Source organism: Triturus cristatus, chromosome 8 (genome assembly GCF_964204655.1).
Source record: "Triturus cristatus chromosome 8, aTriCri1.1, whole genome shotgun sequence".
NCBI lineage: Eukaryota > Metazoa > Chordata > Amphibia > Caudata > Salamandridae > Triturus > Triturus cristatus.
In genome coordinates this window covers 1,278,433,212-1,278,459,360 of record NC_140591.1, presented here as the reverse complement: position 1 = coordinate 1,278,459,360, position 26,149 = coordinate 1,278,433,212, and the positions used below count along the sequence as shown (strand labels likewise).

General features: G+C 41.9%; 1 protein-coding gene across 1 annotated transcript in view; it reads left to right on the top strand.

Moving 5' to 3' along the window:
• TMPRSS7 (transmembrane serine protease 7) overlaps nt 1-26,149 on the top strand; it is a 559,080-nt gene that overhangs the window by 385,504 nt on the left and 147,427 nt on the right. Inside the window, exon 15 of the mRNA XM_085623815.1 lies at nt 11,115-11,286. Within this exon, the coding sequence (XP_085479941.1) occupies nt 11,115-11,286 (172 nt within the window). The remainder of the gene's footprint in view (nt 1-11,114; nt 11,287-26,149) is intronic.

The following is a 26,149-nucleotide window of genomic DNA, read 5'->3' as shown; positions in this document are numbered from 1 at the left end:
ATTGAGTCCTCATAAGAATGGCCTTTGGACCTTAGTATATTGGTTGGATTCAACTGCTGCATCAGCAACTCATGGCAAGGGTCATGATTTTGTAAAGGTGAAGCATAGAGAGTGGTACAGGGCAGGGATAGCCCCTAATACCAATATTGCTCTCAGAAGTTGAACTGCTGGGAACTGTCTGAGAGTAATAAGCAGCCATGGGACAAACAGGTAGACACAATAGATATGGTGTAAATGTATGCAGATGGCACGTTAGTGCATTTAAATACTACCTCCGGTCTTTGTCTCCCTCCTCCAGGAACTAGACAACTTTGCGAAAGCCTTGAGTTTGTGTATTAATAGGAACAAAATGGTCCTATATCCATTGTCTGGCTCAGGAGGGAAAAGTAAGGTGGAGCTTCATGAGAGAGAAATTGAATGGGAGCCAGAGGGCTTCTGATAGCTGGAGATTTGGGTGACTTGCACAACAAAACTGCAATATGAACATAACACGGGGAGAGTACTGCGGGGGCACAAGGCATCAATCTACTTCTGGAATTCCCTCCCACTCTCTGTTATGGGTTAGTAGCAGTGGTGATAATGGTGTTGCGCCCCGATTACCTAAACAGTCCACAAAACACTATGTGCCAAATCCCACAATCAACATTTAGAGAATTAGACAGTGTTTTGATCTCTCTGGGCAGGGAAAAGGAACAGAGTACAGTTGGGTGTCTTAAAACTGGACAGAGAATGGGGAAGGCTGAGTTTGCCAGATCTGGAGCCCTTTAATAAAGCTACACAGCTCCAAAAGGCAGCAAAGTGATGTGAAAAGGGAGAGAAGTTGGAAAAAAGCTGCTCATGGGTCTAGTAGAAGAGAGGGCACTCTTACTTGTTCCAAAGAGGGGCAGGATCCAAATTGTGGGCATGAAGTATGTTGTGCAGCAGGTGGCAACTGCTTGGGAGACTGCAGTCAAGAGAGTCCTGAAGCGGCCACCCTTCAGTAGATTGCTCTAGATAGAGTGCTTGCAGCCATTTGAATAAATATGCAACAGTATATTGTTAATGGCCTAGAGAGTGAGGGGATACTAAACAATGGGAGAAATGAACCTCAGGGAAAGGTTTATAACTTTCAAGGAGACCCAGGAGTCATTTGGGGTTGGACCTGGGCAGTTCCTCAAGTTTGCCAAGCTGAGCCAACCAGGGAGATTGGGGCAGACTTCTCGACTAAACATGAGACTTCTGCAATTGTGGTGCCGTCGCTAGAGGCAGAACAGGGCAGGAGACGTGTTTCATGTATATATAAGGCTCTGAAAGAGACTAGAGACCCCCCTGGAAGTGAGAAAAACATAGGACAGGGAACTGCAGGTCCCACTGAGAGATGCAGAATGGGTGAACACCTCTGCACAAATGCAAGAAATAACCAGCAATGACGGATTTCAAATGATCCACTTCAATTACATAAACCAGACATATTTGACACCCACTACATTACATAGGATTTCCCAAACAGGCCCCCAAAGTGTCCAAAATGTGAAGATAGAGAAGCCACTTTCATGTATATGAACTAAACATGCAGGATAATATCTGATTAGTGGGAGATGTGGTGGCAAAACTCGTCAATTTGGGACAATTAGACATTGCCTACTTGGTGTCATTAAGAAATGTAATTATTATTTGAGAGGTGTGGAAGCTCTACTGAAATATTGAAAACAATCCTTATCAGAGTAAACCACAAAAGTTACAAATCGACCTGTGCATAACCCTTTGGTAGTTTGTCACAAAGAAATCAGCTGAACTTAGAGGCAATGTGTAAAATATGCTTAGCGGTTTAGTGTTTATTGCTCCAAACGTCGTTATAACTTTTCGGTGTCCCTTGCGGCTGCTCATAATGGAGGAGGCAGCCGCTTGAGGTGATTCTCTTGAAACGTTATCGGTAAGTGAGTGCCCGTTTTCTTGTAACACTTCCTTTGCCATGTGGATCTCCCTTGTGGCATAACAGAGCTCAGAGGCTTTTCTTTGACTTTCTTGTAGGTCAACACAATTCATTTGTGTGCCGCTTCAGAGTTAGCGACCTCATTACAATGATCACTTTGATTGCATTTGGATTCCTTTGGCCTCCGGGTTTGCCACGTAAACTGAGGTAACTTTTAAATTTGAACAGCGAAATGTGTTTTGGTGCTAGTGATAAGTGGAATTATTTTACTCTTTTACTGAAGTTTTGAATTGGTCATATATATTTTTCATAGATATCATTCACTGATTTACAGGAACTGCTTATTGGTGTCTCCGTGGTTGGTGACCTTAGACCTTCTTGCCAGTACCTATTAAGCTACCAATTGGATTTTGACCTTACTTTTGTGCTATACTTGTCAGTCTCACTTAGATCAATCGGTGCACATTGGGTTATCACTTGAAAGGACTGTCCTGAGTCTGACTAAAGTATTTATATCATAGAGAAAAAGAACTTGTCTGCTTTAATTCGGAGCCACCCCAGATGAAGGTTGCCCAAAGATTGGTTTTACTTGTTGCTTGAACAGCCTAATACCTTTGCTTCTTCAATTTTGATTTATTGATCAGGTTGGTCCCCTGAGCACTTATATCTTTTTTACCTGCCATGCTCTTTGTTGAGTCTATCTGCTAATTCATTGTTCCTTTCCCTCTTTTTGGAAGCATACATTATCTACGTGCATTATTGTCCTGATAATGACACTCAGTATTTGGGGTCGAAACGCCGTTGACAGGAGAGGCAGCGGAAATTTGCTTATCTCGACTATCTTGATTATATAAATCCTTTACTTTATCATTGAACTCATGTGTTAAGATTTCTTTGAAGTCTTTCTATGTATGTTGCTTTAAAAAATATATATTTTTATGTGTTTCACATGGGCCATATACGGGCACTGATTCACGAGCACTAATTCTTCACTTTTTTATATTCACTGCACCCATTTTTGTAGATGCTGCTTTTCATTACTTTGTGCTTTGAGACATTTAAATAAACTCAGTAATATATTTGGTTCTTCCTTTGGTTCTCTTATTAATTAAGTGTGGCAATGTCTTTGTACTAATAAATACCTTTTGAGACACTATTGCAGATAATAAAGATTACCCCAGTTTCATCTGGGTCTATGGGTACACCTGTGATTTGTTTTGTAAAATATTTACACAAAGAGTAATAAAGTAAAAACACAAGAAAAATCCCTAACCAATTTAGAAAAAATGTATTAATTTCTATAAGAAAAATCATACCAGAATGACAAAAATCAAATCAATGGATCCATACATACTGTTTTTACATTTTTTCGGTAAAAATAGTGCCAAGAAGTGCAAATTGCGACTCATAGTTATCTGGTAATGCTTTACTGGGGAAAAATTACAAGTTCAGGCTGACCGGGAGGGAGTACGGTTTGGGTCCAGGGTCCAGGTTAGTTCCACTGAATAGTTACCTTCTCATATCCAGTGCAAAGAGTTCTGTTCACGAGAGGGGGATGCGAAGAAGAGTCTTACAGTGTGAGAAGCAGATTGAGCATCACAGATGTTTGTTGCTGTAGCGTGAAAAGCCGGTGATTTCTGGACATTTGCATTGGATGATTGTCACTGACTGTCGCAGATGCCGCAAAGTGCAAGTCTCATATTGCAAGTCGTCTCATAAGGTTGCTGTTGGTGTGAAAAACAGGTCCTGCAGGAGTTTTGTGTTGTTGGTTGTTGCTGGCTGTAGATTCTCGGCATGAAGAAGTCGCTTTGTGGTTGTGAGGAGCCTAAAACTTTTGAATTCTCACCTTTTTTGAGGAGGAGTTCACACTAATTCCAGCCAAGGTTCTAGGTCCTAGGGGGCACCATTTGTGGATCAGGACTGACTCCAGCAGAAGGTCAGCAGCAGGGCTCAGGCAGGTCGAGGCCAGTCATGTTGGTACTGGTCGACTGGGCAGTTGCAGGGAGGGCTCTGTAAGCCAATCAACCCTTGGATTTACTTCTGTAAAGCTAAATTTCAAGTGAAGCAGGTCAAATTGTCCTTCTTCAGACATCAGGGCACTCCTTTTTATGAATCTTCCACAGGTCCAGGAGTGTTCTGATGAGAGGTTCTGAAGGTCACACTTTTATACCTGGGGCCAGCGTTTTTGTGAGAATTCCCTGACCCACCACCAAAACTGGTTCTGGTCATTTCTTCCTTTCCCTAGGGTTGGCTCTAACCTATCTAGGGTGGTGCATGCTTTGTCACAGGTTCCTTTGTGTATGCTACATGTAGGGCCCCTTGAAGTGTAATCTTAGCAGGGGACAGCTTCTCCCCAGCTATCCTGCCAGGAAAAACCTCTCCCCTCACACCTAGGTTCATTTTGTCTCACTGTCTGGAGGCAATACAAACCCAAACCAGCAGAGCAGTCATGTGACCCAGGTCACTGGCAGGAAGGCAAAGCTGGTTTGGGCAAAAAAATGCCAAGTTAATAAAAGTAACATTTATATAAACGTAACTTAAAATCTGAATTTACCATTAAAGACGATTTAAAATTACAATTCATTTGAGTATAAACATAATTTTTCTATCTGCTCTCAATCTGAAATTAGCATTTATCAAATACAATAAGGTGACCGCATGTTAGTCTATCGGAGAGTAAACCTTACATTAGTGAAAAATGACTTTAGGAGTTTTCCCCTGCTAGGATAGGGAAAACTTAAACCCACATGTCCTACTTTAAATACCATCCACACTGCCCTATGAGACTTTAAGGTTTAGGCCTGGCAAAAGATTTATATTGTGAGGTGGAAACAGCAATTTAAAACTACACTATAGGCTGCAGTGGCAGGCCTGACTCATGAGAAAAGCTACTTTAATGGGTGACACAATGAGTGTTGCAGCCCACTAGTAGCATTTAATTTACAGGCCCTGGGTACATAGGAAAGTACAAGTAAATTAAATTTACCAATCATGTGTAGGACCCTGCCGAAAGAGCCAGGTCCAACAGTGTCACACCCAAATGCAAGAGTAGGAACATGCGACAAAAATTTGCAGTGCTAGATCTACTGTTGGCAAAACACTGCATAGCAATACATTGGCTTTCAGTTAAGAGATCGACTAAGACAGCCTGGGGAAAAGGTTTGACAGCGTGGACTCTGGTTGAAGAAATTCAATTTGAGGTTGGTCAGGATGGTGAGAGGGCAGTAGAGGATTTAATCAACTGACCAGAGATGATAAACAAATTGTAGAAAACCTTGCAGACATTGCTGTATGAAGCACAGGATAGAAGTAACCTGGGAGGAGAGAGAGAAACAGTGCTTGAATGCCCCATGGAAAATGGTTAAAGAGAGAACTAGAGGAATATGGGAGACCGAATATAATATTCATTTAATTAACACATCTGTAATTAAAATGAGATTTACATTGTAAAATAACGTGTACATAGTAATCATATAATTTGTAGTAGATAACTATATTTAATCATTATGAGCAGCTGCCAATTTAACCCCTGTTAAATAGTTAATGTTAGCTAACTTTTCTATTGCCATTTTGAAATGTCGAATTTACAACTTGAAAGACGAAAAGGCCTACACATTTTATATTCATTTGTTTTGTACATTATGGGCGTCATTACGATGTCGGTTGGAAAGCATTCCGACCTACTCCTTGTCGGAATGGCTTCTCGGGTTCGGGGAGTTCGACCGACCAATTATGATGGTACTGAACACCGTTCGGTTGAACTCCCATTGACTTCAATGGAAGCCTGTCTTCCATCCAACAACACAGGCTCCTATTGAAAAAAGAGGTGAATGCGGAAAACCGTGCACCCTGTGGCAGGCACCCCATGGTGCCTGTCACACTGTGCATGGTTGGAAAGAGGGGACCCATAGGTACCCCCACAGTTCCCAGACATTAGTCTTCGGGTGATGGGGGGCCTGCTAAGGGCCCTAAAAGTCAGTTTCCGACAGCGGATCCATGTCGGACAGACCGAGTCGGAACGGCTGTTGGAATCCGACATCGCAATCGGTCAGTAGGAAACGCAGATCGTAGAGCTCTATGATTCCTTCGACCGACTCGGACTCTCCGAATGCCGGTCGGAACCGAGTCGGACTGACCAAATGATTACCTTGTATCGTAATCGGTCGGTCAGAAATGTTTCCCACTACTGTAATTTCTTCTCTTCCCTCTCTCTTAGATAATATCTCCAACCTGTGGATCCTGCACAACAATTTTTTTCTGTTGGGAGATTTTAATTTCTGGGCAGAAGGTGGCCTATCTGCAGCATATAAGGAGCTGCTCAGCACGTGCGAATAATTGACCTTAAGCAGCAGGTCCATAGCCCCACACATATAGCTGGCCATACCTAGGACCTAATTTCTCCCCAGAAAACCTTATCTCAGTAGGGGAAATTACCCCTCTCTGATGGACTGATCACTCATTGATTACCTTCTACCTGCAGGTGGATAAGAGCTGTTCCCTTGAAAAGTCAGCAGTACATTCAGTAGAAGGCAGAGATTGGCATAAGCTCCCTAAAGTTGAATCCAAACGTTTCATCAATAATACATATTTCTCTCCAGCAGATTCTGCTGAAGTGAATTATTATAGATTTGACATGGAAATTTTAAAAACCTTAGATGAAACTATACCCCTGACTACCTTAAAAAATCGGAAAAAGGTATCAGCCCCTTGGTACGACCTTACGTTGAGAAATGTCAAACTAAAATGTAGGCAACTGGAGAGGAAATGGAGGCGCCATTATCTTGAGGTAGACAAGTTAAATTTAAAAAATGCACTAAGTGAATACAAAAACAAGTTAAGGAAAGTGAGAGCCAACTACTATTAACTGCAGCCACTCACAAAGTAAGAAAAACATTTGAAATTCTCTGAGAATTTAACAATCCATCTTGCTTTAAGCAAGAGATTATACCATCACAGATATTTTGTGACAATCTGTCGTAATATTTTGACAGTAAGATTAAAACTATTTTGGATGGGATTGCCAAATCTATTGCAGTTAAACACACCATCGCACATTCTCATAGCTCCGCATAATCTGGACTGCCTCCCCCTTTAGACCTCTCCCCTTCAGACCTCTCTCCTGTTACACTGACTAGGTTGGATCCTATCTCTGGCAAAGTTTTTAAAACCTTGTACAGGGCCATGAAATGAGGGTCGCCGTTGGACCCTATGCCACCAAAGCAATGGCTAATATATGAAGAAGAGCTTGCTGGCCCTCTCCTACAACTCTGCAACCATTCTCTTGAAACTGAGAAGGTGCCTGACTGCTGGAAAAAAGCTATAGCTAAGCCATCGCTAAAAAAAGCTCTGTCTGACCACGCCGATCTAGCCAATTTTAGACCTATTTCCCTCCTCCCTTTTCCAATAAAATATTTAGAGCACCACATAAGTTCATTACTGTCGCACTATCTAGAAAACTATGCATGGCTTGAGGAAGAGCAATTTGGATTCCACTCTGGCCATGGAACCGAAACTGCCCTTATCTGTGCTACTGATGAAATGCGGAGGACTACTGACAATGGGCAATCTGTTGTACTTGTCCTCCTAGATTTATCGGCTACATTTGACACGGTGGACCACCACACTCTTCTGTCCAGACTTATGGCTGTGGGTGTGGGGGGCCCGATGTTAAATTGGCTAAAATCCTATCTGTCTGGTCGCTGTCAGGCCGTATCTCTACCCCTTTTCTATCCAAATTAAGAAAGACAACAAATGGTGTCCCCCAGGGCTCTTCCCTCAGCCCAATTTTATTCAATATTTATATCAAACCTCTCATCTCACTTATAAAAACCCACAATATTAAGTTAATTAACTATGCAGACGACACTCAGTTAATTCTGTCGCTGAACAATAACCAAGAGGATACCACAGGTAACTTCCAAGCATGCATTCTTGACATCTTTGACTGGATGAATGCAAATTCACTCAAGATGAATAGAAATAAAACTGAACTCCTCTGTTGCTCTTCCAATAAAATTCCGGTATCCCTATCTCCTAACTTCTAGGCGTTACCTCGGAAATGCCACTTGGCACCCCAACAGCGGTACGCAAATTAGGTGTGATCATCGACCAAGTCCTGTCTATAGAAAATCAAGTGAACTGACTTACCAGGACCTGTTTTGCACTGATCCGGGCCCTTAGGAAGCTATATTCTCTGCTTGATCTACCAGCTAGATCACTGATTTCCAGAGGTGTAATACTAAGTAGGCTGGACCATTGCAACAACCTGTTGCTAGGAGCCCCTAACTACTTGTTAAAAAAGCTAGAGCACATCCAGATAATCACAGCTAAGTTATCACTGAGCAGATATCGATGTTCATCTGCCACAGAGGCCTTGAAGGAAGTCCACTGGCTGCCTATCAAGCAGAGAATTATCTTTAAATCTTTCTGTATTGTCCATAAGGCACTACACAATAAAGGACCAAAACCCCTACAAAGCAAACTAAAAAAATATACTCCTGGCAGAAACCTCCGATCAACCACAGGCAACTATGTCCAAGAACTCAGATTTCAAAAAGTCAGATGTACCTTTACCGTCAATGTAGCTCGGATATGGAATAAATTACCAGCTCCCCTACGATCTCATTCTGACCTACTAAAATTCAGGAAATTACTGAAAACCTGGCTATTCCCTCACTAGCGACCCGCTCTTCAGTTTCTTCATCAGCTATTTTCTTACATAGTGGTTATAGCGCCAGGATATCTTTTTTGGTCACAGTGCGCTTTATAAATAGCCTTTACAATTTACACTTTATTTACCTAAACTAAATGCCCTTTTACCCAAACCATATCAGCTGATTTAGATTAGGGGTTTCCATTATGCAAAACACTTTCTGGCTATTTTGTATTCTTGTAATTCTTACTAATGTTTTATTTTTCCTTATTCTAAAATATGGACTCTTGGACCATTTAAATTGGTAACTGATGGCGTTTGAATAAGAATTCTTAATGGATTAATGTCATTGCTTTAATCACAAGTTTGTTAATAATGTTTTTTACATTTATTTAAATTATCCTTGTTATTTCCTGTGGAGCCTAATGGTTTCACTGTTTATGCAAATCTATTTGAATGCTAACTCCTAAGTTCCTCTTCATGTCACTAACAAAGGCCCATGCGACCAGTGGTGGAATTTGTATGATGATTATACCCATCTATTAAGATTCAAGAACCCCCCACTCCATAAAAGAGCTGAGATAAATACTGGAAATTAGATAGAAGGACACAACCTCAAGGTGGCATGGTCATTGTTAAATAGTCAGATGAAAGCGAGGAAAGAAATTTGCCAGAAAGATAACAATGAAAGACAAAAAATGACAACTTATTACCCGTGTGTACAAGTTAATTGTTGGAAGAATACGTTTTATGAGGTTTAACCATTGGAACGTATAAATAAAGGTCTTATAAAAAAATGTAAAACAAAAATTTGATAACAGTCCATGTAGAACAGATAACAGTTTTGTTGTATTGTAGTGGGTGTTTTCAATTTTCCCTTGTAATGCACTGGTCCTCTTCAGAGTTAGACTGTGGATGACAATTTTGCTTTAAACATTCCTGAGCCAATATTGCTAAGTTCTATATATTCGTCAAAAGTTACCCAACAGTTGTTTACTGTGGCAATTAGAAATTGTATGAAGGCCGCAAAGGCTTGCTTTCTGTTGGATATACGTTAATTACAGTGTTCAAAGTTGGAGGGTCAAACTCTGGCTTCATTATGTTCTTTTGCCTGAGGAGCCATTTGCTGGTTTTAAAGTCATTAAGAGAGCCAATAGTGACTATGACCCTTTACACCTAATGGTTTTGGTGAAGCTCCTTGTTAAGTCACGTACATCTATACATCTCCTGACTGGTAACATGAACATCTTCCCTTCTCAGTGGAATTAGGTGGTACTCTGATGCTGTAGTTGAGAAGTATCCTATATTGAGCAACAAGAACTTGCCATAGCTGGAAGATCTCAAGTGTAACACATCTATTCATGATGGTGGGTTGTATAATTCCCCTATTTCTGCACTGTTGGGTACAATAGGAAAATATCTGAATAAATCTTACTCAACTTCCAAACAACTTGGTCTAATGGAGTAGTTTAATAATGAATGAAGAGTAGCAAACTAGAATATTATTGAGGCAATTAAATGACATAATTTTATTGATTCGCGTTCTCATGCCCACCACTGGGAGATCTACCTGTGGGACTTTCTTTTAGTCCATATTATTGTCACCCAAGATGTTTCCCAATAAGGAGTTTTCTTTCTAGGACTGCTGGGGTGCAACACAGAGTTTCCCAACTATTGCCAAACATTACTCCAGACAAAAACCAAGACCTATGGGTTTTGTCAATGTTTGTTTTTTCTTATTATTATATTTCGACTGTCTGGTGTTGAATAGCACTGGTGGGATATCATTTGTTTTTTTCTTCTATTCATGGCAATTGTATTTTAATTCTTCTTTGACGCCTGAGAGCCCAGTTTTAATTTGCAACCAAATTGTAAAACTATTATTGCACACATATTTGAGGATGAGCTCCGACAGGTAGTATATGCAGACACATCATGTGCATCATCAGGCAAACCCCAGATTGACACATATACACCATCTCACCAGGAACTAAGTTGTTGATAGTAGTCCAGGAAGATTTAATCACCAGCACCTGGAATAATTAGACCATGAACAAGAATAGAATATCACACCACCACATCAAAGAGACAAAGAGACCACAGAGACATCACAGACACTACAAGGCAGGGTATCACTGTATTAATGCATTTTTTGTATTTGTTTATTTTGAATTCCTTTTCTTTTAAAATATCTAATAAGAATTCTGAACTAAAATAAATGTATTCCCCACAATGTTATTAACAATCGTACCAAAGCATGAACAGTTATGCCTACACATTTTATATGCAAGGCGCCTGGGCGCTTGAAGAACTCAATATTAGTTATTGTGTTACTCATATATTAAGACAGGTAATCTGAAGCATGTGAAATAACATGATCTCTGGCTATAAACTGATGAAGTCGTCTTTGTCAACAGTATACATGGTGATAGCAAACTTTGTGAGAAGGCTTTAATAGAAATAATAGTATGTTTATTCCTTAGCAAAGTATTTCTATTTACCTTATGCTCATTGGACACATACTAATTAATGTGGCTTGTTGTGTTGTAGACTGTGGTCAAAAGTCTAACATTCTTAACCGCATAATTGGAGGTTTGGACTCAGTGGATGGGGAATGGCCGTGGCAAGTCAGTCTACACTTTTCTGGAGGAGCCTATTGCGGTGCTTCTGTTTTATCCAAGGATTGGCTAATCTCTGCTGCTCATTGCTTTCAGGGGGACAGGTACAGTATATTATAAATCACTAAACTTGAACCTTAAGCACCAATTAGTGTGTGCATGTAATTTCTGTATATAAACATGATCTCCACTCTAGCAGGGTAATATAGTAGTCTAAATGAACATATTTTACTCTGAAAGTCTAAAATCAAGGTGCTGTTGCAAAGTTCTAGGGAATGTTCACTTAAATGGTATGGTGTACTATTGTTCTATCCACTGTTTTTCTCATTGTACGCTTTCAGTCCAGCCGTAGGTAATCACTTCTTACTTGTAGCAAAGTGAATAAATATTTGGATTGGAAAAGTGTCCACCTTAAATAATAAGGCCACCATCTACTAGATGTCACCCAAATAAAATGAAATAAAGCACAAAGTAGTCAGACTCAAACCAAGGGCAATCTGTAAAGCATTTAAGCAGTGCATACACATTAGAAAAAGTCACCCAAAACACAATAAAACTGCACAACCAATTTTATCATAAAGAGAATAAGAAGAACAAAGTGCCAATGATAGCCCGGAGAAGCAGTAGAACGGGACCTAGATGCAATTTGAGGAGGACCACTCTAGATCCATGGTTGGATACACCAAGTGGGTTGGCCCAGGTGAAAGTCTAGCAGTCAAAAAGTTTGAAAGCTTTGCTACGTTGCAATGCAGAAGGGGACTTGATCACTTTTTCATAAAAAAAAACCTTTTTGAGTGGCCCACTAATACATTTGTAACCGCATCTGTGGCTAAGACTGGATACTTGCAGCAGGTTTGTACCACTGAAGCTCTGGAGCTTTAGATATTTCTTGATCAAATTTTTATAAATTCAAAAGGCAGAATGGGACTTAGTTGTTTTCTTTTCACAGGTGCTGGAAGCCATGAGAAGAATGAATCTTAAATTCAATTAAATGTAATGGAACTGCCAGTTGGATATTTTGCCGTGCAGTAGTTTTCTCCTTGTTGTAAATAAGTGACCCTCATTGTATATATGGCTGATGGTCATTTAATGTCTAATGCCTGTTTGTGTTCATGTTTTTAACACCCGTTGAGGATTATCCAAGTGGGGTTATTCTTCCACACACATATATGTTTGATTAAAAGTGTACTACATATGCATTTTTGATTACTCCTGGACATTATTCTCGAATCCAGAGCAGTATTATCTATTCATTGACTTTAGAGACCTCGGTTCCTGTAAATACTTACTACCCTTGGTCCCTATCGATTTTTAGGTTCCCTTGTACTCATTAACTACTTATAGAAACTTGTCATTTTCTTGTCCCAACCATTTGGTGCCTGCAGCTTGTATCCTGGGTCACACAACTAGGTGTAGTTGACAGTTGTTCTTTGCTCATCGGAACTACCGCTGTGCAATGCATACCCGATGCAGGATCTCGCAACTCTCCAAAACCAGGATTTAAGTACTTTATTCATAAGGTCAAACTTACTCCCTGTAGCCAGCTCATGCTCCATCGCCATTGGCCTGTACTTGTGACTTTGTCCCTATCCGGCATGACCAGATAACCACAGTTGTCACTTTGTGCTTTTTAGCACTATTTCTACTTACATCTTTAAAATATCTCTGGTTCTGCTGATTGAATATTTGTCATTTTGGCATCAAATAATCTACTAAAATTTACTTTATTTTTCTAGATCTGTGTTGGATGTTTCCTGTGTTGTGTTTCACTTTATTACTGTTTGAAGTGCTGCATAAATAATTTACTCATTGCTTCTAAGTTTATTTATTTATTTATTTATTTAAGTAGCTTATACAGCGCGCAGCTACCCCCGAAGGGGTGTCCCGGCACTAAGACAGAAACTCAAAAACATGAGGGGAGAGTCAGATCGAAAGCACAAACAGAAGTCATGGTAAGGAGAACAGCCATGTTTTTAATTTGCTACGGAAGATAGATTCAGACGGGCAAAACCTGAGGTCAAGTGGGAGACAGTTCCATAGTTTAGCAGTAATTACGCTGAACCCTCTACCGCCCATTCTGGAGCGTCGAAAGTGAGGTGTAGTCAAGAGGCATAAGTTGTTAGATCTCAGTGATCTGACAGGTTGAGATATTGCCACTCGCCTTTTGATGTATCCAGGCCCAAGGCCGTTAATAGCGTGATAGGCGAGGGTGAGGATCTTGAATTGAATGCGGCTTGCAATGGGGAGCCAGTGAAGCTCTTTGCAATAGGAGGCAACCGACTGACGGTAGGGAATATTTCCAATCAGTCTGGCTGCCGCATTCTGCACGATCTGAAGACGAATGATCAGATATTGTGGGGCACCGGCGTATAAGCTGTTGGCGTAATCCAGATGAGATGTAATAAGGGCCTGAGTGATTGTTCTGCGGGCATCTAAAGGAAGATAGGGAAAAATCTTCTTGATCATGCGCAGCTTCGCAAAGCAGGCAGAGGTGACCTTGTTAATTTGCGCTTTACAGGAGAGTGAATCATCAAATTGAAAGCCCAAGTTACGTGCTGATTGGACAGGGGTGGGCGCAGGGTTAAGTACTGTAGGCCACCATAGGCTAGGGGATATTGGAGTTTTCTGATTAAAGAACAGGACTTCTGTCTTATCAGCATTAAGTCTAAGGTGGTTGGTGGTCATCCAGGCACAGATGTTGTCCAGGCATTGGCGGAAGTTGGCAAAGGTGGAGTCCGAGTGGTCTCTAAAAGAGAATATTAGCTGAGTATCATCAGCGTAAGAGACCACTCTGACTCCACAAGACTCCACCACCTCGGCCAGGGGTGCAAGATAAACGTTGAAAAACAGAGGGCTCAGGGCAGAGCCCTGCGGGACACCACACAACAGGGGTTTACCCTCTAATTTGAAAGGCCTGAGCACCACCTTCTGAGTTCTGCCAGTAAGGAAGGACTCAATCCAGGCGAGGGCGGAGCCACCAATTCCGACCTGCTTTAGACGGTTTAATAGGATTTTATGTGAAACCGTATCAAAAGCGGCGGATAGGTCGAGGAGGACCAGCAAGGCCTCCTCGCCCCTATCCACACACTCACGGATAGTCTCAGACACTTCCAAGAGGGCAGTCTCAGTGCTGAAGCCTGCTCTGAAGCCAGATTGGGAGTCGTGCAATAAAGAGTTAGTTTCCAAATATTCTGTTATTTGCAACTGCACTGCCTTTTCCAGAATCTTTGCGGATTTGGGGAGGAGGGAAATGGGGCGATAGTTGGAGAATTTAGTAGGATCGGCATCCGGCTTTTTCAGAATAGGGACCAACAAAGCTTCCTTCCACATAGTTGGAAAAATGCCATGATGGAGGGAAGCATTCCAAATAGAAAGAAATGGGATAGCCAGTAAGGGGGCCAGTTCACCCATGGTCTTGGCAGGAATAGAGTCGGAAGGAGAGCCAGATCTGCACTGGGTGAGTAACCTAAGTGCGATCTCAAGAGTCAGCTCGTTATAGGACTGTAAAGAAGTGGATTCCGGGGCCATCACAGGGAGGACCAGGGGAGATTCCTCAGTGGGAAACGAGGTGCTAATTTTAGCAATTTTTTCGAGGAAAAAGTCAGACAGTCCATCACATAGAGCCTGGCTAGAGGGGTTCTGCACGGCCCTGGCCGGGGGATTTACAAATTCTTTAACAATATTAAAAAGGGTTTTAGAAGAGTTCTTAGCGTTGGAGATTTGTAGTGAGAAGTAGTCTCTCATGGTAGCTTTTTTTAGTTTGAGAAATTTTTTCAGAGAGGATTTGTAAATTGCTCTGGATTCGTGATCATAGTTCTGCCGCCACTTGCGTTCGAGAAGTTTGCAGCGACTTTTTTCCTCACGGAGGGTTAGAGAGAACCAAGGGGCAGAGGGGCGTGTTCTAGCAGAGGTGATGGGTTTGAGAGGGGCGATGGAATCGATGGCAAGGAGCAGAGCGGTGTTGAGTCTGGACACATTAGCATCAATGTCACTAGACAGAGGGTCCGGCTGATAGTTGAATAAGGGGTCTAAGGTTGCACAGGTAACTTTATGCCATTTTTTTCCCAGCTCTTTCCTAAGGACAGTGGGGGTGGGTCTCGAGTTTAACTCTAGGTCGAAAGGGACAAGATGGTGGTCAGACCAGGTGAGAGGGAGAGAAGGAAAAAACTGTGATGTTCGAGGAATTAGCAAAGATAAGATCAAGAGTATGCCCAGCTATATGTGTGGGGCCCTTGACTAATTGAAACAAATTCAGACTCTGCATCGATTCCAGCAAGTTGTTAGCTTTCGAGCAGAGAGGGTTGTCCACATGGAGGTTGAAATCTCCAAGCACCAAAAAATATTGGTGCTTAAGGGAGAGATCAGCCACCAGGTGGATGAATGCCGTTAGAGAAAGAGACGAGGCAGTAGGAGGGTTATAGACTAAAATACCCGCCAATACTACTGCTGCGGCATCCGAGATAGTGAAGTACATAGCTTCAATCATCCCGATATTCGTCATTTTGGTGATAGACAGATTGAGGTGGGATTTTAGGATAATGGCAAGACCACCTCCTAGTTTGCCCCCTGCACGATTAATGCCCTTTAAAAGATAGCCCGGAGGGGTAGCTAGATGGATATCAGGGGTAGAGGTATCTAACTGCTTTGTGCCAAGCTACCAGAGGGTTGAGCACAGGTTAATTTGGGGGGTTGCTTGTGTTTCACCCTGACCAGAATTGTGGTTGCTGTTTCAGTAGTATTTCACCCCCCTCAACCAGTAACCCAATTTCTCACAGCCCTAATGCAAACAATCCCAGACTGCAACTCTCTTTTAAATGATATCATTTGAAATGTCATGAGTGATGTCATCAAAGATGTCATTGAACATGTCATGGGTGATGTAATATGTGAGGTCATAAGCAGTGCATGGTGGGGGCCAAAGTTGGGGCAGTTAACTACACCTGGTTAATTTTAGATTAAAATGGTATTTTCTAACTGACATTTTCAACTAACTTAAACCTCACTTCACCTTTTTGTTTCTCAGTGAATTTCTAGGGATTGTTTTAACGTAAAGAAATATATTATTCCAAGTATTAAACCCACACTACTCTCCTTACTGGGAACCAAGTACCCCATTGCTGCACTTCACTCTCTTAAGATAGTAAAGTGGAGCAGTCAGTTCAAGGCCTAGTCAGGGAAGGTGGTGTGGGCAAGTAATTTCCATTCACTGACACGCAACACCAACACTCAATAAAATATTTTCCAGTCAGTGTCTTTTCTTTTGAAAAAAGAAAAACGCATTTATTACACATACACTAATAAATACTACACATTAAATAAAAAATATGTACATTTGTTAAGTGACACCCTCATAGCTGTAAGTCATGTTCCTGCATCAACCCACCCAGGTCCTCCACCGAGCCTAATGGATATAATTTAGATTTATCCCAGTAAACTCCCAGACCTGAAAAGTGACTAAACGTCTGTAGGATTTTCATCACTGCCGACCCTCATGTTTTTCTTGGTTTCTTATGTAAATGTGGAGGTTATCTGCATATAGTGATACTTTATCCACCAGACTATTAGCCCATTGGAACCAGGTGGGTCTCTATCATGCATACCATTGTTTCAACTGCTAATGGAAAGAGCAAGGAAATGGGAGGGCACACCTGCACATCCCCCTTTCCCAAATAAACAGCAGTGAGAATGTTCCCCTACTGTAAAGCGTATTATAGACTCCTCTTATATTTTGTTGAGTTGCTCTATGTTGCATTAAGCTGCTTTGGTCAGGGTGGACCACTGTAGTGACAACAGTCAGTCCAAATCACACAAAGTAGAAAAAAGACACAGTTTACAGAGTACTAAATAGATTTTTTTTTAAACTGTCCAGCTGTTGATAAAATGAATAGAATTATTAAGACAGAATAAAACAGTTCATAGGCTAAGCACATTTACAGTTTCATAAAAACACTCCACTGTTTTCATCCCAGTTATAGCTGCTCGGGAGGTGACTTACACATCTTATAGGCACTCGGAGTGCCTTATTAAAGTTGCCATGAGAAATTTAGCCACCCCGACGACATGTGGCCTGGATGTACTGGTACTTAAATTTCTAAGAGCAACCTGGTATATCCTAGTACCAAGATTCTTGCACAATCCACTTTGCTTGCAAACTACTGTACTGGGGGCAAAAGAACAATAAGTGTTTCAGTGTTTCTTCCACCCCCACATGCCGGACATTGGTCGTCACCACCCTCACTCCCTGCAGACCACTTAAGAAAAAAGGATTTTTCCAGAAGGGTGCCATATCTAAACTGCAGCTATAGTTTGTGTGCAAGAGAAGGTTCGATTTCATCAATTGATAGCTCAAAACTCATAGATGGTTTCAAATCAATAAAAGATGAAGGGGCATATTATGAAGGACGGCGTTAAAATTATCGCTGGTTTAGCGGCAGAAAACTGCCGCTAAAGCGGCGATAATGGGCTTGATAATATGCCCTGGAGAATTCCAATAGAAGCCCAGGTTCACACCAGAACATGGGCTTCTATTGGAATTCTCAAGGGCATATTATCAAGCCCATCATCGCTGCTTTAGTGACAGTTTTCTGCCGCTAAACCGGCGATAATTTGTAACGCCGTCCTTGATAATGTGCCCCAAAGTGAGACTACCTGTGCTATTAGTCACTATGTCCATAGCTGCTGCTTTCCAATGAAGATTTTTCATCTTTTCTCTAGATAACTGGCCCAAGTGCTCAAGAAAAAAGCCAATAAACTTCTAGACTCAACCTCTGTAGGAGAGTTTTAATAGCATGAAACCAGGGGATTTTAACTATACCTGGATGAGTCAGCAAATCTCTGACACTTTCAAGATAGGGTTCAAGATCGACTGTAGTACATAAAGGATACCAAAACAATAACATTCAGCATTCAATTTTGTGCAATATTTTCCTATGGGCAAGGTCTAGATAGAGGGGGACAAGAGGAGTACTCATTGGGAGTGAGAGGATAGAACTCATAAACCTATGCTCATCCATAGCAAGGCTATTATGGTTTGATGAGCCCCATAGTTCAGCACCATATAATACAGACCCAATAACTTTGACATTATAAATCTCCAGGACAGGAGCCACCCACCTGAAAGAGGTTCTGCAGCGAACCTTCACCAGATTTACATACTGTTGGGTAAGCGTCACTTGGGCCTTTTCAATCTGCGGGGTCCAGCTCAGGTTAGGTGTCAACTGTACGCCAAAATAATAGAAGGAGTACACACGGTCGATGGGCATGTTTTCCACCAAAATATGTCTACTACAACGAAAATGTCTTGCCCTAGAGAAAAACTTGCATTTGGTTTTGATACCGTTTAGCTCAAGGCCCCTCTCAGCACAGAATGAAGAAAAAAAGTTCAAGAGCAGTTGTAGGTCCTGCGTTGTCTTCGAAATTTATAAGGCGTCATCGACAAAAAGTTAGGCCGGAACCCTCCTTCTCCCGTGGCTTGGTGCATCACACCCCTCCTTACTAAGGTGGTCAATCACCGCATTAGTATACAGAGAAAGGAGGGTAGGGGCTAAAACACAGCCATGTCTGACTCCTCGGACTCCCCTAAATGGATCAGTAAGCTGTCCATCTGTGCCCCATTGAACCTAAGCCTTATTTCCCACATGGAGTCTCACTAAAATGTTCAATAGGGAGGGCGGAATACCCAGGTTTTCCAGTACTCTCCACATACTTGCCCGGGGAACAAGGCCAAATGCTCTGCGCAGGTCTACAAAAGCGACATACAGATTTCCCCCACGGAGTGACACCTCGCGCCAATATAGACATACAAACCTAAGGACCTGATCCAGGGTACTGATACTTGTGCAAAAGCCTACCTGGACGTCAGATAGAATACCCTCCTCAACAATCCAATTCTGCAGGTGAAACAGTAATTGTTTGCAAAAACATTTTTGTAACAAATCATAAAACTGATGGGGCGATAGTTCGCCGTACTTGCCCGATACCCCTTCTTGAAGATGGGCAGGATCTCAGCAAACTTCCACAAAGATGAAATTGCAAGACCCAACAGTGTAGCATTCGACAGAATATTTATATACTGTCCTGTCCCCACACTTTCGTGTTGGTTTTAAATAAATCGTTGGGGATCCTGCCCGGACCCGGTGCACGGGCAGGAATACATGAATTAATGGTGTTTAGCGTCTCTGATAAGGTGAAGACAAGAGTGTTATTAGATTCCTGAGCAGAGACACATTCAATCACTTTATCATCCACAGCTATTGCTCCACTGCTAGAATATAACTTTCCAAAATGATCTACCCAATCATCAAGCTGTACACAAAGATCCAACACAGTTTGAATACCAGTAGTACAAGTGGAGGCCAGGTGCCAAAATGTATGGCTATCCTTAGAAATCATGGTCTTATGAAGAGTTAGCCACCTTTTATCCTCCCACTCCTTCCTTGCCTTTGACAAAACCTGTCTATATTTGGCCTTACAGCTGGGCATGTTATGGCGCATATTGGCTTTCACTGCCACCAACAAATAGCTTTCAGTTAACCTACAGGAGCGATTGCACCATGGGTTTGACTTGGGGAAGCTCACACCCCCCTTTGGCGTTTTGCCCAGCAGATCCCTGATCTGGTTAAAAAGTACTATGTGTCTCAACTCAAGCAACTCACATCTGGTGGAATCATTAAGGAATGTGAGAAGCTCTACTTCAGTTCTTACTTTAGAAACTACTGCCTCAAGAGATAATGGATTTTTTTCCAACCATTTCATCACTATTTGTTTTTAATTGTTAGATGCAGAAAGGCACCCCAAATCACGAAGCCCCTTCGGGCTGAGTTTATTCTAAAATTATCAGTCAGGGTTAGGGTTAGTGCATGGTGGTTGCTATCAAATCTATCGACCACTTCTATATCTATCATATGCGGCCATAGATTCACATCTACAAGAAAGTAATCAATATGACTCCCCTATCCAGGTCTATTAAAAGTCGTTTTAGCTAAACGATCAGATGGGGTCCTGCCATTTGCGGCTTTTAAATCAAAGTTAAGTGTGAGGGCCAATACCTGGCCGGCTTATGAAGACCAGCATAGGGGAGGCAAATCCAGCTGGGGAATACCCCACTGACCATCACAATTTGCCGGCAATTCCAGTTGATTATCAATCTGGGGTTCAAATGTTGTTAAGTCTCCTGCCATCAAAAGGAATCCCCTCCCAATTTGCTCTGTGAGTGCCGCCTCAAGGTTATTGAGAGCCACTGGCTCTGCTGGATCAGGACTCACTCTATTATAAACATGAAAAATGATAAAAACCACACCATAGTACCGAATAAGCACAACCACCATCAAATCTAGTAAGTCAATGTGAATTTTCTTAATTTGACATTGTAAGGAAGTTTTAACCCAAATCTCTAACCCACCTGAGGGTCTGCCCCTTCCACACCGGGTGTGTTTACCTTTATAGATGTGAACCCACATCTATGGACAGGCGACAAAGCCCAGGTCTCTTGAGAGAGGCAAACATCATGGGAATCAATAAAGTTAGGTAGCAGTTTTTAAATTCCATTAACATTCCATGATAAAATTTTAAATGGAGGAGCATTTGGCTGAATAGTACAACACATACTAACCACTGGCTCTACGGCCGGAAAAGGGGAAGCTGGAGCAGTCTGCTCATGCAAATGAGCATATCTCAGACACAAAGCATTTTGCATTTACACTAATTGACTTTGACCCGGCTGCAGGAGACCGGCTCACAAATTGAGAATTGCTAGACCCGGGATCCCTGGTTGGCAGAGGTAGGTAGCTTAGGCCAAATTTAGGACCCGCGTTTCGACGTCAGGGAAAGGAAGGTCACCTTCTGAGATAGCCCCGCTCACCCCCTTGGTAGCTTGGCACGAGCAGCCAGGCTTATCTTCAAGGCAAATGTGTAAAGTATTTGCAACCACGCTCACAGCAATCCAATGATGACACCACAAATAGACTCCACACAAGTTTTATAAATACGAGTATAAATTTCTAAAACAAGATATACTATAAGACCACACAATATAAATCAAACATATGAGTATGTGTACTATATCTTCTGGCTGGTTGTTAGGCCAGCCAGCCCTTATAGGTTCTGACGATACTATTGAGCACTTCTAAACATTCCACTGTAATCCTAATACCATGTTATGTAGTTCGTAATGCTAGAATCAGGCACTTTTGCAATGTAACAATAATGCAATGCGTAACGCAACAATCAGGCACTTTGCAATGGAAAAATAATGCAATGCGTAGCGCAACAATCAGGCACTTTGCAATGTGAAAATAATGCAATGCATAATACGACCACCAGGTACGTCGTTATGCAGAAATAAGGCAATGCGTAATACACTAATCAGGTAGTTCGTTATGAGGAAACAATTCAATGGTTCATACGACAATTAGGTAGTTAGTTATGCAGAAATTATGCCATGTGTAATACGACAATCAGGTAGTTCGTTATGCAGAAATAAGATAATGCGTAATACAATCCGGCACTGATCACGGTGCCTTAGGCGGTCTCTCCACCTCTCCGAAGGTCTCAGGCTGCACCAAGAACACTCGCACAGCGTCGCTGAGACTCACTTTAACTCCGGGTGCATGTAAACAATGCAATCCTCATGAAGGTCCACACTGCACAAAGCACATGCACACAGCGTCAATGATACTCACTTGGACTACAGGTGCACAATATTAAAGCAATCCTCACAAAGGTCTCACGCTGCACAAAGCACACACACACAGCATCAATGAGACTCACTTGGATGTCAGGTGTGCACGATAACAAGGCAATTCTCACGAAGGTCTCACGCTGCACAAAGCACTCGCACACAGCGTCGATGAGACTCACTTGGATTCCCGTGCACATGATAGCTGTACAATCCTCACAACGGGTTCAGGCTGCAAAAAGCACACGCACACAGCATCGCTGATCCTCGCTTGGGCTCCAGGTGCCCACGATCACAGGGCACTTCTTACGAGTGTCTCAGGCTGCAAAAAGCACATGCACACAGCGCCGCTGAGACTCTTCTGGACACTTTTGTGTTCCCGAGTTTCTGCAACAGGGGGCCAGCTCACCTCGGGCCCTTGGGGATAAGTTTCTTCAGCACACAGCACAGCAAAGTCCTTTCAAGCAGGGGGACACAGCTCACAGCAAAGTCCCTTTAGCCTTTCCTTGGTTAAAACAGCAAACTGCAGGCCAGCCCCAGAGCACACAACAAGGGTCAGTCCTTTCCTTCAGTCTCTTCAGTTGTTTCTTCCTTGGCAAAGGTTCCTCTTGACCACGAAGTAGCTCCAGTCTTGTTCAGTCTTGATCAAGCCATTCTCCAAAATTCAGGGGCTTCAGCTCTCATAGTTATACCCCTCAATGGCTTTGAAGTCTTTGGGTTTAGGGGGCACTGACCCCTGTTCAAACCAGTTCTGGGTGCCTCCCTGCCAGTGACACTTTCTTCCTGTGATTAGTGGGGGTCTGGATTTTCAATCACCCAGCGGGAGATGGGACTATTGTTTTATGGCTGCAACCCAGGCCTCTTCACCTCTAGGGGCTACTCCTTCCCCTACACTCCAGATGCAGGTCAGCCTGTTGCTGTCTCACCTCCTCCCCTGGGTCAAGACATTCCACAGATCCTATTGCTTTCAAATACAGACAGTCAATCCACAACCAGGCAGAGACTCAGAAATGTTAGAGCACAAAAACCCAGCCACTTCTAAAAGAGTGGCTTCTAAACACACAATGCAAAAACCACCTTCATAAAAAGATGTGTTATTACATTGTGAGTTCAGGCATACTAAACTTCACCTTTCCATCTTAAGCTTTTAGGAAGATAGGCTGGGAAACATATTGCACAGCCCTCCCATTCTATCCTATGGGCAAGATGGCCTTTCAACAGTGAAAAACAGAATGGAGATTATTTCACTGTCAGGGGATGGTACACACCTTAGTACATGTCCTACCTTTCACAAGCACTGCACCCTGCCCAGGGGGTACCTCGGACCTACCGTAGGGGTGTCTGATGTGCATAGAAAGGGAAAGGTAAGGTCTGGCAAGTTGGTGCACTTGTCAGAACAACATGGCAGTGTAACAAACTGCGCGCAGGCACTGCAGTGGCAGGCCTGAGTTCCCTTTTTAAGGCTACTTGTGTGGGTGGCACAAATAGTTCTGCAGGCCCACTAGTAGCATTTGCATTACCAGCCCTGGCACACACTTTTACTAGGGTAAGGCAAACATACTAATCATGGACAACCAATTACCATTACACTTTATACAGGGAGCACTTGCACTTTGACACTGTTTAGCAGTGGCAAAGTGTCCAAAGCATCTAAGCAGGCAACACCATGTCAGAAAAAAGGTCTAGGGGGAAAGCAAAAAGTTTAGGGAACTTTAGCCAAAAGGGCCTAGTCCTACAAAAATGAACAGTGGATTTATTAAAACATAGAAGAGGTAACCACATCAGTTCCATAAATAGCCTCAGTGGATGAAGTCAGTCAAGGAAAAGACCCATTTGTCTTATGAATAACGTCCCCCTAGCCGGGAGCACAGCTCCTACAGTGGTGCTAGTGCCGATTTCCTGATTCCGATATTTAATCTTGTTAGACCTGGACCTTTCTGCAGATTTATCCCCAAACTTTTTTGCCCTTTGCCGCCTATTTTTCTGAGCCTGTTTTTGTTGGCTATAGCATTCTGGGCACTTTACAACTGCTGATCAGTGCTAAAGTGCATAAGCTCGCTGTATACATTGTGATTCTGATTGGTTATCCATGATTGTTGTATTTGATTTATTGGTAAGTCCCTAGTAAAGTGCACAGTGTGTGCCAGGGCCTGTAAATCAAATACTACTAGTGGGCTTGCAGCACTGGTTGTGCCACCCACATAAGTAGCCCTGAAATTGTGTCTCAGACCTGCTTCTGCTGTGTCTGCGTGCTCAGTTGTAAACTGCCATAATGCCCTGACAGGTGCACCCACTTGCCAGGCCTAAACCTTCCCTTTCCTTACATGTAGGGCACCCCTAAGGTAGGCAATTGCACATATATAGGGGTTCCCCCGATACTTGAAGAATTTCCTAAGCCAGGGACGGTAAAGCAATTGTACAAAAAATGCTTAGGTATCTATATCTTTAACTGTCTTGTTCATAATGGGGGCATCTAAAATTGAAATACCAAACCCAACTATCAAATAGAAATTGATGAATTTATTATATGAAAAAAAAGAAGAAAATTATATGAATATACATATTTCAATCTATATACAATTCAATTAAAAGATGATTGTTTATTGCTGTAGAACAAAATGACCCTGGTCATACATTCATACTTCCTCATTCATCCTTCTTTGTTTTTCATGTTATACAATGTTTCAATATTGCACCTTCATATTCATAAAACATTTACAGTTTCGCTCCCACACAGAGAGTAAATCTTCTGTTATTCATCAAATGACAGTATTGTTTACTTAATTGAATTTGCAAATATACTTTATCATTCCTGGCAAATATGAGGTTTGTTTGAATTAATTTCTCTTATTCATCATGGCTTATTATTTCCATCTCCTCCTACGCGCGTGCTGGTCATGCAGCCTTCGTCAGCAATCCATGTATTATGAAATAAACCTGAAGGTTAAGGGAAATTCCAAATAATAGGTAATCTCTTTATGGAGGGTAATTACAATAACGGGCCATAGCCTGAGTAATTTGCAGACAGAACAAATTGCGATGTGATGGTATCGAGAAGGCTCCAGATATACGGAAAAATCAGAAACTGCTCTATCCCGGCGTATTCCCTTAATTGGTACATTTAATTTACTTATAAGTCCCTAGTAAAATGGTACTACATGTACCCAAGGACTATCAATTAAATATTACTAGTGGGCCTGCAGCATTTACTGTTCCACATACTTAACCAGCCCATGTCTGAGGCCTGCCATTGCAGGTTGTGTGTTCAGTTTTAAACTGCCATTTTGACCTTGCAAAATACACCTTTTACCAGGCCTAAACCTTTTTTTTTAATAGGTATGTGTCACCCCTAGTGTAGGCCTTAAACAGCCCATAGGGCATTGTGCATTGTATTTAAAAGGTCAGACATGTGCTTTTAAGTTTTACATTTTCTGGTAGTGGAAAACTCAAATTTGTGTTTCACTATTGCAAGCTCTACCTCTCCCACAGGATAACATTGGGTTACCTTGTTACATTTAATAAGTGATAACGTTTGTGTGGGAGCAAGTAGGAATGTCCTTTTTGGTGCTTGAGGAATTGCAATTTAAAACTCTCTTTAATGGTAATGTCAGATTTTAAATCACAACTATGAAAATGCCATGTTTAGAAAGTTAGCATTTTCTTGTCCTAACAATTTGGTGCGGCAGCCTGTTTCATTTTGTGTTTAATAATTGCGTGTGCATCAACATTAATTGCAAGTTACCGGAGGGTTAAGCACAGGTTTATTTAGTGACTTTTTGTGGTTCACACTGAAAAGGATTGAGGCTGTTGTTTGAGTAGGGTTTCACCACCTCAACCAACAACCACATTTTTCACTTAAACTTTCATTGAAAATCCAAAGGTTAATGTGATGTTTTAGTTAGGTATGGTAATAATATCTTACTTTGCATTAAAAAGAATCTCAGAAATTCAATGAAAAAAACAGAGGCTAAAGAGATGTTATAGCTTGAAAATGTCTGTTTCAACATAACTGTTTGAACAAAATAAACTCTGGAATCCAACACAGATAGTTAGTTTGAAGAACTATAACTAGCTCCCTTGCCATGCAAAGTGTTTTCATCAATGATGCAAGTTTAGTTTTCATCGGTAATGTTATTATTGATGTTACAGAACGAACATGTCATGAGTGTGGTAATATGTGAGGTCATAAGGAGTGCATGATGACATGATTACTTGAAATAACTATGACTGTTGAATCAAAGAACAGAGTGGGGGAGCAGATATGCAAAAGAGCAACATGGAGCTGGCGGGTA